At 48.0% G+C, this 16,401-nt stretch overlaps 1 protein-coding gene across 2 annotated transcripts in view; it reads left to right on the top strand.

The window, feature by feature from the left end:
* il1rapl2 (interleukin 1 receptor accessory protein-like 2) overlaps positions 1-12,451 on the top strand; it is a 305,106-nt gene extending 292,655 nt beyond the window's left edge. The window contains exons 10-19 of one of the 2 annotated variants that reach the window (XM_086178713.1): positions 3,016-3,156; positions 5,240-5,300; positions 6,298-6,407; positions 8,315-8,460; positions 8,535-8,612; positions 9,271-9,387; positions 10,566-10,688; positions 11,541-11,780; positions 11,925-11,955; positions 12,209-12,430. In XM_086178713.1, coding sequence (XP_086034839.1) covers positions 3,016-3,156; positions 5,240-5,300; positions 6,298-6,407; positions 8,315-8,460; positions 8,535-8,612; positions 9,271-9,387; positions 10,566-10,688; positions 11,541-11,780; positions 11,925-11,955; positions 12,209-12,297 — 1,136 coding nt within the window. In that variant the 3' untranslated portion in view covers positions 12,298-12,430. Of the gene's footprint in view, positions 1-3,015; positions 3,157-5,239; positions 5,301-6,297; positions 6,408-8,314; positions 8,461-8,534; positions 8,613-9,270; positions 9,388-10,565; positions 10,689-11,540; positions 11,781-11,924; positions 11,956-12,208 lie in introns of both variants that reach the window. The other variant, XM_086178714.1, reaches the window with a different exon arrangement.
* Positions 12,452-16,401: the final 3,950 nt, after the last annotated feature.

Here is a 16,401-nt window from a genome sequence, read left to right as displayed (position 1 = left end):
ACACACACACATACACACAGATGCGGACTCCTGCATGGAGGCGGCGCGGTGGGGATGCAGAGTGGAGTTTGGGGGACGTCTGCTGGTGAGACGGGGAACTTCACGCGAGGCGGCTGTGAGAGGGTGAATTCAAACATCTCCAGCTGTCACTTTGAGGAACTTTTTCTCTAAGCTTCTATTCTATGTTACGCGGGGGTTTTACTTAAAAAAGTTAAAGCTGTAAACTTAAAAAGGAGAATTCTGTCAATGATGTTTTGTCTACACTCTAGTTTGAAGGACATTTACCTTCTGCGGTCACGCTTGATGGATCTCCAGCTGTTGTCCCAGTGTACTTCCATTTATGCAAGCAATTATTTTTCATAAACATCAATTGAGTGTCAATCTGAGCAAAAGCAGTTTACGTTTTAATGTTTTCGATTAACATGCAGATTTAAAATGTCAGAAGCTCTTTAGACGTGTTCAGCTCCAATTCTGTTCCAGGAAGTATCCTCCTCCTCCTCCTCCTCCTCCTCCAGGGGAACCTCCTAGCTGAGCGTTCCCACCGGTGTGACGTGCACCCTCATCTCCTCACTCCGAAACTAACCAGTGAAGAAGAAGAAGAGGAAGACGACATGGACACCATGGAGGTGGAAGCGGCCACAACGTTCATGGAAAAATAACCACGGAGTGTTTTCACTTCTCCCTGCAATGGGAAGAACCCCATTAGCCATTAGCTAACGCCACACTTATTTGCACAAAAATGTAGATGTTCCCTGGAAACACCTCTGAGATGTAGCAGGACGGATGACCTTCTTGAACCTCTTGGACGCTCCATTTCTTGTCGCTTCCGTCCAAGAAAACATCCGAGCAGCGACCAGGATGGCTTTTAAAGATGGTGCTCTGCAGTCATCAGGAAGTATATGCTAGTTATGAGTTGGTGGAACTCACGATTACAGCTTATGGTTCTGGGATGTTGGTTTTTGGAGCTGAGGTCCACGTTTCCCGGTTCCTCTGCTGTCTGAATGCACCGAGGAACAACCTCGTTCCTGAAAAAGTCTTCGGAAAGTTCCTCCGCCGGGAAGGTGGCTGAGGTTATCGCGGATGCCGTCGTTCAGTGAAGAGCGGGTGAAGAGTGTGTTGTGGCTGATTGTTTGTCTCTATCTTGCGGCTGGCCTGTAATCCATTATGGCAGCGGTGCTACAGCGAGCGGGAGGTGTGTGTCTGTTTGTGCGACAGGCAGTGAAATAGCGGGTCACATTCAGAGGCGTCGTCCCCCGGCCACCTTCCATTAATCTCCCATCCTCCACATTACAAATGATAGGACTGGAATCCACTGCCAAACAACGAGGCATTCCGAACCGTGTTGAACGTGCAATTATCTGTGTGTGTGTGTGTTTGTGCGTGTTTGTGTGTGTGTGTGTGTGACAAGGAGCATGTTAGAGTTCTCTGGAATGTCTGCTTATAACCTGCGCTTTTATAAATCACTGGTGTCTATCTGTGATTCACTGCACTGCCATTGGACAGTGCGGTGAAGCAGCGTTTAGCCCCGCCCCCTCACAGCCTGGAGGTTCCTGGTTGGATTCCCTTCCAGGTTGGAGTTTCCATGTTCTCCCCGTGTCTGCGTGGGGTTCCTCGGGGTTCTCCGGGCTCCTCCCACAGTTCAAACACATGATGGAGGCTAAGTGGAGACCTTCCATTGTCTGCTGCACGGGCGCCATGGATACCGCGGGTTAAGGCTGCACGAGCCCACGAAATGACTGCTCGGACGAACATCCCCTCAAAAACATAATCGCTGCAAAACACCTACTTTTATCACGCTTTGTTTTGAAATCTCTCTTTTGTTTTTTGCTTGAGAAACAATCAAGCTTTTTTTTTTTTCACGAGGGATAATAACTCATCGGGAATTGTTACCTGGCAACAAACAACATGAAAGGATGAAGAAGGGCCTGAAATTCATTGTGGAAAAAACAAAAGCCAAAAAAAGGTGTTTTTTTTTTTTTTTTTAAGTAAGTGTTTTTTTATTTGTCTTGGATAAACCAAAAGAGATTTTTGATAAGATAATCCCTGCATTCATTCATTCCATTATCCATTCATTCATTTATTAGTCAATTCATTCAATCATTTATCATTTACTGCGCTTTTCCTAGAGCTATTCCCAGAAGTCATTGGAGATTTAACCGACACTTAAGCGTTGTAGATGAATGAATCAATGAATCAGTGAATCAGTGAATCAATGAATCAATGAACAAATGAACGGCCATCCATTTAGCCGTTACAAGCCCAGATGGTCTCATTCCAGACGGAGCAGATTGAGCTCATTTAAATAGCGTACAGCAAATAAAGTGACATAAGAAATGAGATTTTAATGGCGGCCAAGAAAAATAATCTGGTTTTAAGGGAAAATAATAAGATTCGGTCTCATGGGTTCTGGAGTGCAAATGAAATGCGTCTCGCAGCTAAAAGTTCACGTGCTTCACCGCCTGCAGAACAAACACCTGAGACACATCTTCTCCTCCCGCTCGCCAAGCGTTGGAAAATATTTCAGATGTGCAGCTAAGATGTGATTGAGACTCAGCGGGGAGCAGAAGGGCCTCCAGCGCCGACGTTAAACACACTTCTAGCGGTTAGATGGTCCGCCGTGACTCTCATTCAGTCCTGAGTAGTAATTAGTTGTTTTTGTTTATGGATCTGCTCTCAGCTGCCAGCCGTGCGTTTGTTGATGTTGTTGTTGTTGTTGTGACTCTGTGGTAAATGAAAAAGTGCAATTACGCCTCTGTGTGTGTGTCATTCATTCTGTTCAGTCAGCCTGTTCAAAAGCCCATAAATATACACAGACGTCAGAGGGGAAGCCATTTTCCTCACAGACATCTATAATATGACAGCTTATACTAAGTATATGTTGTGAATTTTCCATGTTTCCTGAATGCAGATTGGCCGCGAGCGACTCGGAGCAAAAACAAAATCACGTGACTTGACTTTGCATCTCCACAGTTGTGTGAAAATGAGCTTAGCCTCTCCTCCACCCTCTGCCTGCAGACATGTACCGCCTGGAGTTGGCCGGGGGTTTGGGGGTCATTCTGCTGGTGTTGGGGATCCTCACCGCGCTCTACAAGTGCTACAACCTGGAGATCATGCTTTGCTACCGGAGCCACTTCGGCAGCGACGAAACCGAGGACGGTGAGTCTAAGCGTTCCTTCAGGATGGAAACAAAAGGAATGGCAAAGTCCGGCAGATGAACTGTCAGACATTGTTGTAACCCAGCCGAAGATAGCCATCAGTTAATACATACTTGAATAAATACTGAGTAGAATTTCATTGTTTTAAAAAGTCATATTCAGTGATAAAGAATGTCAAAATGAGATAAATAGGTTTAAAAATATTATTTCGTATTGTTGGTGAATTATTTTGTCATTTAGTTTCATAGTACCGTTGCTTTAAGAAATAGTAGATCCATCAGCCAATCATAACGCCGAGAGCGAGTCCGGAAGTTACGACAGACCGAGCCTGAACGCGATTATGGAAAGTCATGCCGTCGAGTCGATCCAGTGAATGAACAATGAAGGGAAGCCAGCATTTTAACAAACTACTGGTTTTGGGTGTCTCTTTATCTTTCAACCATTTTAATTGCTCTTCCTCCAAATTTAGTCCCGCTTTAAATCCTGTAATATTTGTAATGCTTCATTAGCGTTGCAACCGGATTCGAGTTTCAGTCATCTTCCTGTCCACCTCCGAGGGCGCTGAGATGGTTTGTTGTGTTAATGAGTGAGTGGTTTTGCAGAAGCTGACCCTCAGCCAGTCACCTGTTTCAAACAAACTCAAGGTACATGTACAGCACCTGTGCAGGATCCCCCTCAGGCGAGATCCCAAAAACTCGTACCTTGGCTCCCCCTTCAACGCCAACATGACCACAACAACCCCATCCAACCTAGTTTCTGTAAAATAACTGTCTCATTAATATGACTTCTTCTTTGAATCAACTCCCTCCATCGACCTCCCCTGTTCTCTGTATCCTCTACTTTCACACCAACTAACTCCATGTCCTCTTTAACTACATCCATCGCTCGTTGATATGACAAACCCTCCTGCGGTCTTGTATTGCTATAGAAGCCTCTGAGACGGGGCAAGAAAAGAAGTCCACTTGCCATGACAAGGTTCAACAACCACCTCAAATATGGGAACAATATGACAGAAGTGTGTGACACTGAGCCTGAGCTGTAGCCGCAGAGGACTCAATTCTTCAAGATTCTTCACGCATTCGCGCACTATGAGTGTACAAGTACACCCCTCCGAGATAAACACTCTGGCCTTGAATTGGCAAACTATGGGATGCTGGCACGTCTTTCTCGCTTGCCTCCTACTCACATGCAATGTATTGCCTTGTTTCCAATATGAGAGTCACAGTTTGTTTGTGTAATGAGATGTGACTTGTAGAGACAACATGGCAGAAGGTGCATCCCGGTGTGTGTGCTGAGGTGTAGTTTCTCAAAAAGGTCGAGTTGGCTTCTGAGTACCTCCAGAAGAGGCGATTGTAGGAGATTCATTGCCTCACGAGTCGACGCAGGACGTGGCCTTCTGCCGGATCCCACATGGCAAGGGAACACAATTGGAATACCCAGCTAATTCTGTACCAAAGGACTGCCGGGGAGGGGGCGTTAAATATTATATTCACTCTCGAAATGTAGCACAAAAGACGAGACGGACGCACTTTTATTTTCCTTATAAAGTTGTACCAAACTCAGCGGCGCATCCCATCGCCAAACGTGTCTGTCACAGTGACGGACAGTTTGAAAGGTGCCACCGACATTATTAATGCCCCCCCTACATATATTCATCAAGCGAGAGTCTGGATTCGATTCTTTGGCGGCGTGCCGGTGTATTATTGATGAAGCCGGTGCAGAAAAAGCCCCAGGCGCCGCTGTGATCTCTGACACAGCCCCCGAGGGGCCCGGGGACCCGCCAATACCAAACAGCATGAATGCAGGACCTCGGGATTTACCACTTTGCCGTTGGAAGCGTTTGTGCTGCAAGGCACGGCGGGCGAGGGGGAACCGACTGCGAAGAACGCCTCTGCTGTCGGCGGCTCTGAAGTTTATCCCGATCCTGAGCCTAAAACGTTTCTCGCAAAACAGGTCAGCTGTTGCGAACTGAAGAACCGAGGAAGTGACGCCTCTCTCCCTCGACTCCTTCTTGTGCTACTAATGATTCTACGCCAACCTTATACCTTCCTTGGATTTAACTGTGTCCTGATCTTTGTCCACAGATAACAAAGAGTACGATGCCTACCTGTCCTACACCAAGGTGGACCTGGACTCTCTGGGCAGGTGAGCTTTCTCCCCGCGCCTCCTCACACTGCTCGCACAGTGACGTACATGATGGAGTGATGGAGAAGCGCCTCGTTTTGCCCGGATGAGTGAGATAGAAGCCGCTTTTGGATAAAAACGCTCCAAGAAGTGTCCAGTTCCAGGAAGTAGCCTAGCTCCAAGAGGGAACCTTCTAGTCCTGCATTCCCACATGCGGTGAGGGACCACGGTAAGGTCCATTGGTGCCCCTTCAGATCCACACTCCAAAACAAGCCGGTGAAGAAGAAGAAGAGGAAGACAAGGAAGACAACTTGGACACCACGGAGTTGGAAGCTGCCACAACGTTCATGGAATGATGACCATGGACAATCAGATGGTTGAAGTGTATTTATCTTCTTCCTGCACTGCTTCACTTTGTGAAGAACCTCGTAAGCTGTTAGCTTACTTCAAACTTGTCCGAAATGCAGAGCCCTCCTGTAGAGCCCTGGAAGCCCCTCTGAGATGTAGCAGGACAGAAGAGCTTGGACCTCTTGGTTGTTCCGTTTCTCACTTCTTCTGTACATTTTGTCCTGAGTAATGAGCAGGATAGGTCTTAAAGATGGCGTCCGCAGTCTGCAAGAAGTATCCGGTAATAGTCGTGGCTTATGAGCTCCACCAATCACAAGGCCCCAATAAGTTCCTGTGGAACTGTAGAAAGGCCCTGCCTCGGGGTAGGAGCTGAGATGGCTCTCGGAGCTGCAGAAGGTCCCTGCAGCGAGAAGTCGGCTTTAAATTTCTTCACTAAAATAAAGCTCGGGCTCCAAACGTCTGTTTATCTTTCGCCAACTCAAACTAAGCGAAGCGCTGATGCAAATGCAAGGGGTTCATTTATCTCTGAACGGCTTCAAGAGGAAATCAAAGTGACGATGTTGAAGTTGCTCTCGGTGAGGGTGTTTATAGTTCCTGGAAATGCATCACAAACAAAAAGGCAGCGACAGCTTGCTTGTTTCCGTTACAGTTTCTGTGTTTTTTGCGATAGGATGAGCAGCGACGAGGAAACCTTCGCTCTGGAGATCCTGCCCGACATCCTGGAGAAACATTATGGATACAAGCTGTTCCTGCCAGACAGGGACCTCATACCCAGCAGCAGTAAGCATCTAACATCCATCTCCCACCCCTGCACCCTGGATACACCCCTCCGTCAGCAAAAAAAAGATAGGCATCTCCATGGTTACACAATTGCAAACATGTACATCACACATCCTCATAAAACACACACACACATGCACACCATTTGTCATCATTTCTGAGGCTGGGTGTCACTCTGCCCAACTGCAGCGGAAATATGACTCTTATTATGCCATCTGTCAACACATTGACCTCACACACCTAGAGAAGGCACGCCACACACACCCTGTCGCCAACACACAACCAAATGGGAGAGGGGGCAAGTCTATCTGTCTTCTGCTGCCCTAAAACTAGAGTTTTAGTGAAGCGTTAGCAGCGACGATGATGATTTTTTTGTGGTTAAGACCGATGGGATGTCCAATGGGACAAACTGCACCGTCCACTTCCTGGAGGAAACACAAACAGCTGTTTCTAAGACGGAGGACAGAATCTTTCCACTTTGGATTGACGTGCTGCAGCTGCTGTTTCCCAATCACAAACATATTTATATGTATAAATGCATATATATGGGATACACACCGCTATGGACGCTGCACGCTAGGAGACAGTGCAGAGATGAATAAAGTCTGGTCTGGAAGCTGCAGCTAGGAAAATAACATGGAAACACTGGTGATATTCATTATGAGTTATAGATTTAACAATAGTCTGGGACAAGCTCCAGCCTCCTGTGACCTTGGATGAGTGGATGAGGGGAGTAGGGAATGAATGAATGAATGAATGAATGAATAGAACCGATTACTTTTCTACCCGCCGATCACACCAACCGTCATTCGCCCCTGTGCCTGTATAACAGGATGTGGCTAATGACGTTTTTTTGGGTGGCGGAGTGGAACTGACTATCCCCCGGAGCGTGACCGGAGGACGTGCGTCCACCTGGCTCTCCTCCATCAGCTCATTACCTTCAGCAAATCAAAGTGATGAGCTCCAACAACGTCCACAATCAAGCAGCTTGGGGTTATAAAGTGCTGGTGATATTAATGTCTCTTTTAAAGTTGCGCGTTCTCGATGTTAATTAGGTTTCGGGCAGAACTTGGAGAAACCACCGTCGGCAGACCGCGGTGTCTGGGGTTCATCCAACTTAGCTGTCAAATTAATGCGGCGCCATACCCGCCCCGCCATCGCTCTCGATGGTTCCCCAGCAGAAGACCAACTTCTCACTCTCCTCAAACAAGAGGAGATGAATCCGGCCGCATGTTTTTGTTCTTCGCATTATTTAGCATTATTTTTCTAAAATACATAAATACATTTAACCTTAATGCGGCTCATAATGAATTGCGATGCCCTACATCTTCAGCCCCGGGCCGCCAACCAGCACGCAGCTGGTTACATACCCTGTCCCCAAAAAATTAAGTTTTCATTCCTGTGACCTGGAAACATCTCCAGGATGAATGTCCAACCCTGCAGGAAGGTTTGCGAGGTGGAAAATACACCAGAATAAAAGAACCAGGAGATGGAGGAAGGAGGTTCTTCATCGCCCAGAAACAAAGCCGTGGAAGAAGTTACACAGCCTCAATCTTCTCTTGGTTCCTTCAGGAGAAGGGCCACAGCCGGTCCATCCAAACCTCTTCTCTCACACCAACTCCTGCAGTCCAAACACATGCGGGAGGTTCATTGGCGACCCTGCATTGTCCAGACGTTAATGAACGATTGCATGTCGAAATGATGTTTGAATGAGAGGATGAATGGTTGTCTTACTTCATATGAGGCCCTGCGATGGACCCGGAGGGGATCCTGCGTTTCGCCCAATGACAGCTTGGATAGGCTGCAGCCCCCCGAGACCCTGGCTGCAGACTAAGTGGTTTAGATGAATGAATGATACCCACAGTCACACCTCTAAACAATCTTCATGCCGTACTTTCGCCCTCCAGCGTACATCGAGGACTTAGCCCGCAGCGTGGAGCAGAGCAGAAGGTTGATCATCGTTTTGACTCCCGAGTTTGTCGCGAAAAGAGGCTGGAGCATCTTCCAGATCGAGACCCGCCTCCACTCCATGCTGACCACCGGCGAGATCAAGGTACAAAGGAAAGCCAACATCGCTGTCTCTGATTGAGGGGTTTACATTCCGGAAAATCATTCCTCTTTTTCCAGGTGATCCTGATAGAGTGCGCAGACTTGAAGAACGTCATCAACTACCAGGAGGTGGAGGCACTGAAGCACACCATTAAAGTATGTGCAGAGAGACAGGTGGATGGATGGATGGATGGATGGATGGATGGACGGACGGACGGGCGGGCGGACGGACGGATGGATGGATGGACAGACAGGTGGATGGATGGACGGATAGATGGATGCATTTATGGATAGACGGACGAACGGACGGACAGACAGATGGACGGATGGATGGATGGATGGATGGATGGATGGATGGATGGATGGATGGATGGATGGATGGATGGATGGATGGATGGATGGACAGATAGAGGGTAAAGAGATGGACAGATGGATGAATGGACGGACGGATGGGCGGTCAAATAGACGGATAGGTAGGATGGATGGATGGATGGATGGATGGATGGATGGACGGATGGATGGACAGAATTACGGACGGTCCGATGGATGGATGGACGGATGGATGGATGGATGGATGGATGGAGGGTGGAAGGACAGAAGGGGTCGATGTCAATCAGGATCAGGTTCTGACCCCTGAATGAAGGTTTCCAATAACCGTTGACTGCTCGTACTACAGGAAGAGCTTCAAGCACAAACATCTCATCCTGATTTCCTGCGGAATTTTTCATCTCATTTATCTTGAGGTGCTTCCTTGTCACTGTCTGGAACACTTTTGTCCAATCATCAGATGATTTACGTTCACTGTCCTCTTCAGGTTTTATCCATCATCAAGTGGCGGGGTCCGAAGAGCAACGAGCTGTCTTCTAAATTCTGGAAGCAGGTGGTTTACGAGATGCCCGCTAAACGCAGAGAGACTCTGTCCAGACGGCAGGTACTTCTGCAGCTTCTCGCAGCACAAACATTTGCATAATTAAATGCTAAAGTGTGCTAAACCCCAAATGCCGCCATAAATACAGCGTGTACGATGGTGATGACAACTAAAGGAGCGTATAATAACACCACACACCGCCTCTCCCGGTGAATAAAACTGATACTTTAAGCATCGGTAATAAATATACATCATAATAATCTCTTTAAATCGCCCATTTTATGTGACCGGGAGCCTGAAAGCCCACTTTGTGCATGTTGTCAGCAGCATATGTGTGTGTTTGCCCACCCAGGTGCACACATTAGACTCTCACCACCGGCAGATGGCCTTTGAAATGGCCACTAAATACAAATAATGTATGAAAATTGGAATTACATTGTCGGCGGCGGCGGTGGTCGGGGGTGGATGTTTGCATGTGTTAGCACCCCGGGTGGTGAATGCCCTATAGAGGAGGAGATGTGCTCCTGTCGCTATGAACTAAATAATAATAATAATCAGGAGAGAAACTTGCTGGCTTTGTCCTTTGTGTGGAAACTAGAGCGGCAATAAAAACACGGAAGATCAGCTTCACCGTGGAGATTACTATGATTCGTGATGGTAATATGGTTATATCTGAAAATGAAACAGGTTCTCCGGGTTCCTCCCACAGTCCAACGACATCCAGGAGGTCAATCGGAGACCCTTAATTGTTCAGCCCGGTGAACGGGAGGGTCAACGGTTGTGTGTCTACTTGGATCACATGGTTGACTAGTCTGACTTATGCTAGTCCTGGATGTTGTGTGGACATGTTTGTAGTCTGTGTACTCGAATGTCCGAATGTCTCCCGTTCGTATCATCTGGGACGTTCCTTCTCGTCTGCCGGATCCAAATCCCGAATCCGATGTTTGCCCTTTGGAGGCGGCATTGGAGCTGAGGTTGAAAGTCCGCGGTGTACGGCTTTTTTTTCACGAACCCCCGGCCCCCGACCAGCGTCCACCTCGGCCCGCGTTCCAGCGGCTGCAGTTAGTTTTGGCTGCTTTCAGCCGTGGATGTGAGAAGCAAACCAGAGAAGGTGCTTTATCCAGCCGATGGCTCCACGGGGACGGTTTATGGCTTCTCAAGTACACTCGGGTCATATGTGACTGCGGCTGTACTTAAATGTGCGAATGTCTGATGGGTTGCTTGTGTTGCCATGGTAACAGGTGATGGACTCTGGCGAACAGGGTCTGTACGGTGACCTGCAGACCACTGTCTCCACCATCGCCATGACAACGACCTCCGCCTCGCTGCCTCCCCCCAACGAGAATCGCCATGGAAATCATCAGGTCAGCGCTGGTCTTCTGAAATCCAAATGTAATGCTTCAGTTGTTGTCAGAGTTGGTAGATGGTCTTCGGCAGTGGAAGTGTTGCATCTTCTACTATTTTACCTCAAAGTTTTTCATGGACAAGCGCCAATGCCTTATTTTACTTACGAATACAACTAATCAGCCAATTGTTAAGTTTCCCTCGAGGCAGTTCCCATCACTAATTGGGCCAACGGAACGCGTCGGTGTTTCAAGATTAAAAATGTTTTTTCCTCTACATATGCCTTGTAAAGGCAAATGATTTTCCCGAATAAAAATCGAACACAAGCGATGCGAGGGTCCAAAGACAGATGACCGTGCCCAGGTTTGCGTTGCATGCACCGGAAGGTTCTGTCCTGTCACGAACCAAGAGTTAGAATGCTACGCCGGGGATTCTTCTGCCACCTCCGACACGGGGCTTTGGGTGACAAATGAAATGTAGATAAATGGGTGTTCATATTCCACTGGCATACAGTATTATGAATATAAATAAGTACTGGAAAATATTACCCAAAAACTGCTCCGCATCTTTTGGGGCGTGTTTGATTTCTCTTAAATTACCGTCGAATCAAATGCTTTCAAACAGACAAATGATTGAGCGACCATCCTGCCGACGAGAGAGAAAACGGCGCTCTGTCGGCGAAGCTCATTCATGGAGAACGCGGTCCGGGACGGGAACCTTCCACCAAGCATACAACGGTTATAGAAATCTACCATTTTGAACCTGAGCTTTAGAATTCGTTCCTGACCTTGGATCCGGTCAATCCAGCTGCCACCCGGAGGAACCCTTACAATGACAAAGTTTCCCAACCGGGGTGTTTTCATCCTATGCAGGTTGCCTTGGCAACAGAGATTCCTGATTACAACCAGATGACCTTGCCTCTGGGAGGAGGTCACACGGCTACGGCGGCCCAAATGAGGCATTTCTGCCGCAGCTACGAGTTCCACCTCCCCGCGCAGCCTTCCTCGCTGTCGCCTCCCCTCCCACCTCCGCCCACCATGCAGTTCTCCACTCTGGGCCCCGGGGGGCGCCACGTCTACTGCAACATCCCCATGACGCTGCTAAATGGACAGGTGAGGTAGAAGACGCCGTTTAGACGGCCCCTTTTTTTAGTTCCCGGCATCAAAATTGCGCATCCTTTCCCTGACTACTGTGGTTTGTGTGCGTGTCTTCAGAGTGGAAGCACTTTAAAACTAAAACACCTCTTTTCTCCTCAGGGGTTCAGGGCACTTGACTGGGGAAGAGGAGGTCTGTGTGGATTTAGATAGAAAATAGCGTGTCCATAATCATCCAGCATTGAATATACTTGTAATTCTGGCGGACTGGGACGTGCGCAGTCGCCATACGCTGTATAGTTGCCATTGCAGTATGTACATCTGGCATGCCATGTTGCTGTATGTGACGTAACATGCAACACCGCTTCTCTCCACCCTCAATGGCAAAGATTGTTCTTCATTTCGCGGGTTATTCTTGCTAAAAATGTCTGCTGTGTGTTTTCCAGGTGCCCCAGGGAGGTACGCTTGGAAAGAAGCCAGAGCCCCACCAGAACAGCACCTTCATACCCCTATCCAACAGAGAACTAAGCTCTGATATCTGGTAGAAGGACTGCGTCACTAGCTCTGGACTACTGACTAGGTGCAGACTGCTTTTCGCTTGACTTCGGATTCGGGTTGGCTTTTTTTTCCGTGTACAGACATGGCTTCGGACCGGTTCGGGAGCCACGTCTTCCCACCGTGAGGACTAAACCGAGCGAAACTTGGATCGGCGGAGTCGGGTTTACAGACCGAGGGAACGAACTCAGAGGCCGGAACTGGTTCCGTGTGGGGTTTTGGACGTACGGCCTCGTCCGATACGAGCCGGTAAGTAGGATGTGTAGCGGTGAACGTGCGCCGTTATTGCGAAGAAGATCTGGTCCCAAATGTTCAGTGTCGGTTGACTGGTCTCATGTTAGAACTGGGTTCAAGAAACTCACACGGCGATTAGCCAAACTACCCTATCGGTCCTCAGAGAAGGCCACGATGCCACCGCAGTGGTGGTCCGCTCCAGCACCAGCTCAGTGCCCAGAGAAACAGATGATTTCCTCCTGTCTTGGGAAAGTTGGATTCCCGCACAACAAAAGTAGCATAATTGTGGAACGCCAGTGACGCTAAGCTAAGTTTTCTGAAAATCAGTCCACCTGTTGATTCAGGGCCTCTACATCCTCCATGAGAAGCAAGAACTTTGACCTCTCTCCCCGGGCTGGGAGAAAAAAATAGCGTCCTGTTTTCTTCTGTGGTGTCCAAGTACAACCGTTTGATCGGCCGTGGCCGATGTGGAAAAGCAGGGTTGGGTACTTCTGAGTTCTGAAGTGACGTAACATCTAGGAAGGCGTACAGAGACACCCAGATGGCCAGTGACTCTCGGAAAGAGGAGCTCGAAGGTTCTGCACCGAGGAGACCGTCTTTCAAGAGATGGCCCTACTTTGGCCCTACCTGAAGAAGAAGGACGAGAGGAGATCCATCCCAGCCCCGTCCACCTTGCCGCTTGTATTAAACACCATGAAACACCCTCCGTGGTGTGCGGTCGGGACCTATGAGGACTTCCGGGATTTCAGCTCTTGAGTATCTCATTGGGTCTGAAATGTCACATTCAGAACGATTCTGTTCGTTGTTCCGGCGGCCCTGGGAGCCAGAACAAACATCTGGCTTCTCGCAGGGGGATGTCGAGACCTTGACCGTCTCGTCGAGTACGACGGACGTTAAAGAATACCGTTTGGAGCGTCGGTTCACCTTTACACAACCAGCCAACCTCTCCTGCTCCGTGTGGTTTGGCTGTCTTGGGAAATAGATCCCAACCGGCTGCAATAAGACGGGAGAATCCACCGACTGGACGAACGCAGTCCGCTGATTCTTGAGGGGGCGAGACTTCGGCTCCGGGAACAAACGGCCAACGTTTTTTTTTTGTAAAACAATAAAGATTGTCTCATAAGAACTCCAGCTTGAGGCAAGCAGGCCAAACTCTACCACCAAGCGAAAGGCTTGAGGAAGTCATGTTTTTTTTGTTTGTTTTTTTCTATTTGCATGATCACACATTTAGATAAAAATGTAAAAAAAAAAAATAATAATAAAAAGATCTTAGATAAAATCTACAAAAGACATCGTTTGTGGACGGGGACTTCCAAGATACGAGGGAATATTTGTTTACTCTCGGGACATAAAGGAAAGGTAAATATTGATCGAGAGGGAGCAGGTTCCCTCCAAAACCACGTATTTTCGTTTGTTGTTTGTTTGTTTTTAATTATTTATTTTCACTATCTCTAGTCAGAGAATTCTGTTTTTTGTGAGAACTTTTCTTTTTTGTTAGTTTTCTCCTCCGCAGGTTTTCCTTTTCCGCAGGTGTTTGTTTGTTGCATTAATCTCTGTACAGCTTCCATGACATATATGTACGCATATATGATATCTATACGTACCTGTGAGGGCATCCCCGCTAAGTCCGATGGATGGGTGGATGGATGGATGGATGGATGGATGGATGGATGGATGGATGGATGGATGGACGGATGGATGGATGGACGGATGGATGGATGGATGGATGGATGGATGGATGGATGGATGGATGGATGGATGGATGATGGATGGATGGATGGATGGATGGATGGATGGATGGATGGACGGGTGGATGGACGGATGGTTGAATGGATGGATGGATGGATGGATGGATGGATGGATGGATGGACGGACGGACGGATGGATGGACGGGTGGGTGGGTGGGTGGGTGGGTGGATGATGGATGGATGGATGGATGGATGGATGGATGGATGGACGGACGGATGGACGGATGGACGGGTGGACGGATGGATGGATAGATGATGGATGGATGGATGGATGGATGGATGGATGGATGGATGGATGGATGGATGGATGGATCTGTCTGGACCCCAGTGCTGTGGGCGGGGCCAGGGTGTGGCGGCACGGAAAGCAGGATTCCAGCTCAGAACAGACCACGTTCATCTTTGTAAGCTTTAAGAATCCAGACTATTACCGTCATATTACGCAAAGTGAAAACTGTTTTGAATTACACAAAGGTACTGTCATCGTCTTACTAGATCCAATGAATTGTGGATATTTGAGAATACAATAATTATATTTGAGTTGTTCTATTCAATGGCAATATACGGTATAGTGGTCGTCCTTTGATTTTCTTCTGCTCATTTCTTTCAATATTCTTTGGATATATATTGGTTGAAGTAATTTAACTGAAAGCAAATAAAAAATTCTGAGTTGTTTTATACATGTTGAATCTCTTGCCTCTGACACACGGATCTACAAGCGATTCCTTTTTTTGTCTTTCCTCGACCTCGTCCTACCCGTCAGTTTTCATTTTCTGCGCCTTGCTTAACCGGGCTCTCGACGTCTTGTGTCTAATCTCTCCTTCCAACTGTCACCTCCTTCGTCGTTCTCCTCCCACCGCCTCTCTTTCATGTCGACTCCTCGCTCCTGGCTTCCCTCCCCTGCTCTCACAGCCAATTCCAAGTCATAATGATCCTGCTGGTTGTATTTATCACCTCAAAACCTGTTTTTTTTTGGAGGGGGGGCTGATTCGAACGTTTTTTACACGCTGCTCCAGAGACGTTTGGAGATGAATGATTGGGATGTAGAGCAGCGTACCTGCAATCGGAAGGTTGGCGGCTCAATTTCGGACTCCTTGGGTAAGACAGTGAACTCACAGTTGTATGCTTAGCGCTTTGCATGGTAGCTCTGAGGCTATATTTGTGTGTGTGTGTGTGTGTGTGTGTGTGTGTGTGTTATTGGGATCCAGTTTGAAACACTTTGAAATCACAGGGTGATGAAAGTGCCATTTAAGAGAGCATTTACCATGGAGTGGAGGAGTTGAAGTGTCTTGAGGTCTTGCTCAGGAGTGAGGGGAGGATGGAGAGGGTGATTGACGGGTAAAAGGAGCGTCAGTCCGTCGCGGTGAAGAAGGAGCCGAGCCGAGAGACGAAGCTCTCGACGTACCGGCCGATCTACGTTCCCGCCCTCATCTCCGGTAAGGAGCTGCGTGTAGACGCCCGGAGAACCAGATCACAGATGCAAACGGTCAAAATGAGTTTCCCTCTCAAGGTGTCCGGGCAAGATAGGATGCAAGATGCCTCCTGGACACCTCGCTGGTGAGGAGCTCCACACGTGTCCCGCTGGGAGGAGGACGAGAGGCAGAAGATGGATGGGGTTTCAAACTGTGCCTCAGCTGGTAAAAGCAAGAATTGCAATAGTCTTAACGTCTTTTCAAACATTTGATCAATGAGTACGTCATGCTGCTCAGTCCTTCGAGGGATCATTGTCAGCCATAACGTTCAACTCAGTCGGAAAGATTCTCTCTGAATGTTTAGAATCCACGCGTGCAAACCTGTCTTGCTTAAAACACGTCTCTCTGGACGTGAAATCGTGCTTGTCTGTTTTCACTTTGACGTGAAAGTGCTATGACGGCCTGGCATTCTTCAAGTGCCGTTATGACCTCACAGACAGAAGTACCGGGACGTAACTGTTTTCATTTGAACCTCAGCTTCTCCAAAGTGGTGTGGAATCAAGCGGCGAGCCGTGTAGCCTGGGTTTGAAGCACCGTGTTCGACAAAAGCGGGTCGCTCAAGACTGTTTGGGCACACGATGCTGTACCGTCTCATCGATTTAATACCAAGACCTCCAAACGTAGACCGGCATC

This window comes from Fistularia commersonii, chromosome 31 (genome assembly GCF_037954325.1).
Source record: "Fistularia commersonii isolate RoL2024-O1a breed Wild chromosome 31, RoL_Fcom_v1.0, whole genome shotgun sequence".
Classification (NCBI taxonomy): Eukaryota; Metazoa; Chordata; class Actinopteri; order Syngnathiformes; family Fistulariidae; genus Fistularia; species Fistularia commersonii.
The sequence above is the reverse complement of the archived record's forward strand: the minus strand, read 5'-3'. Positions and strand labels throughout refer to the sequence as shown.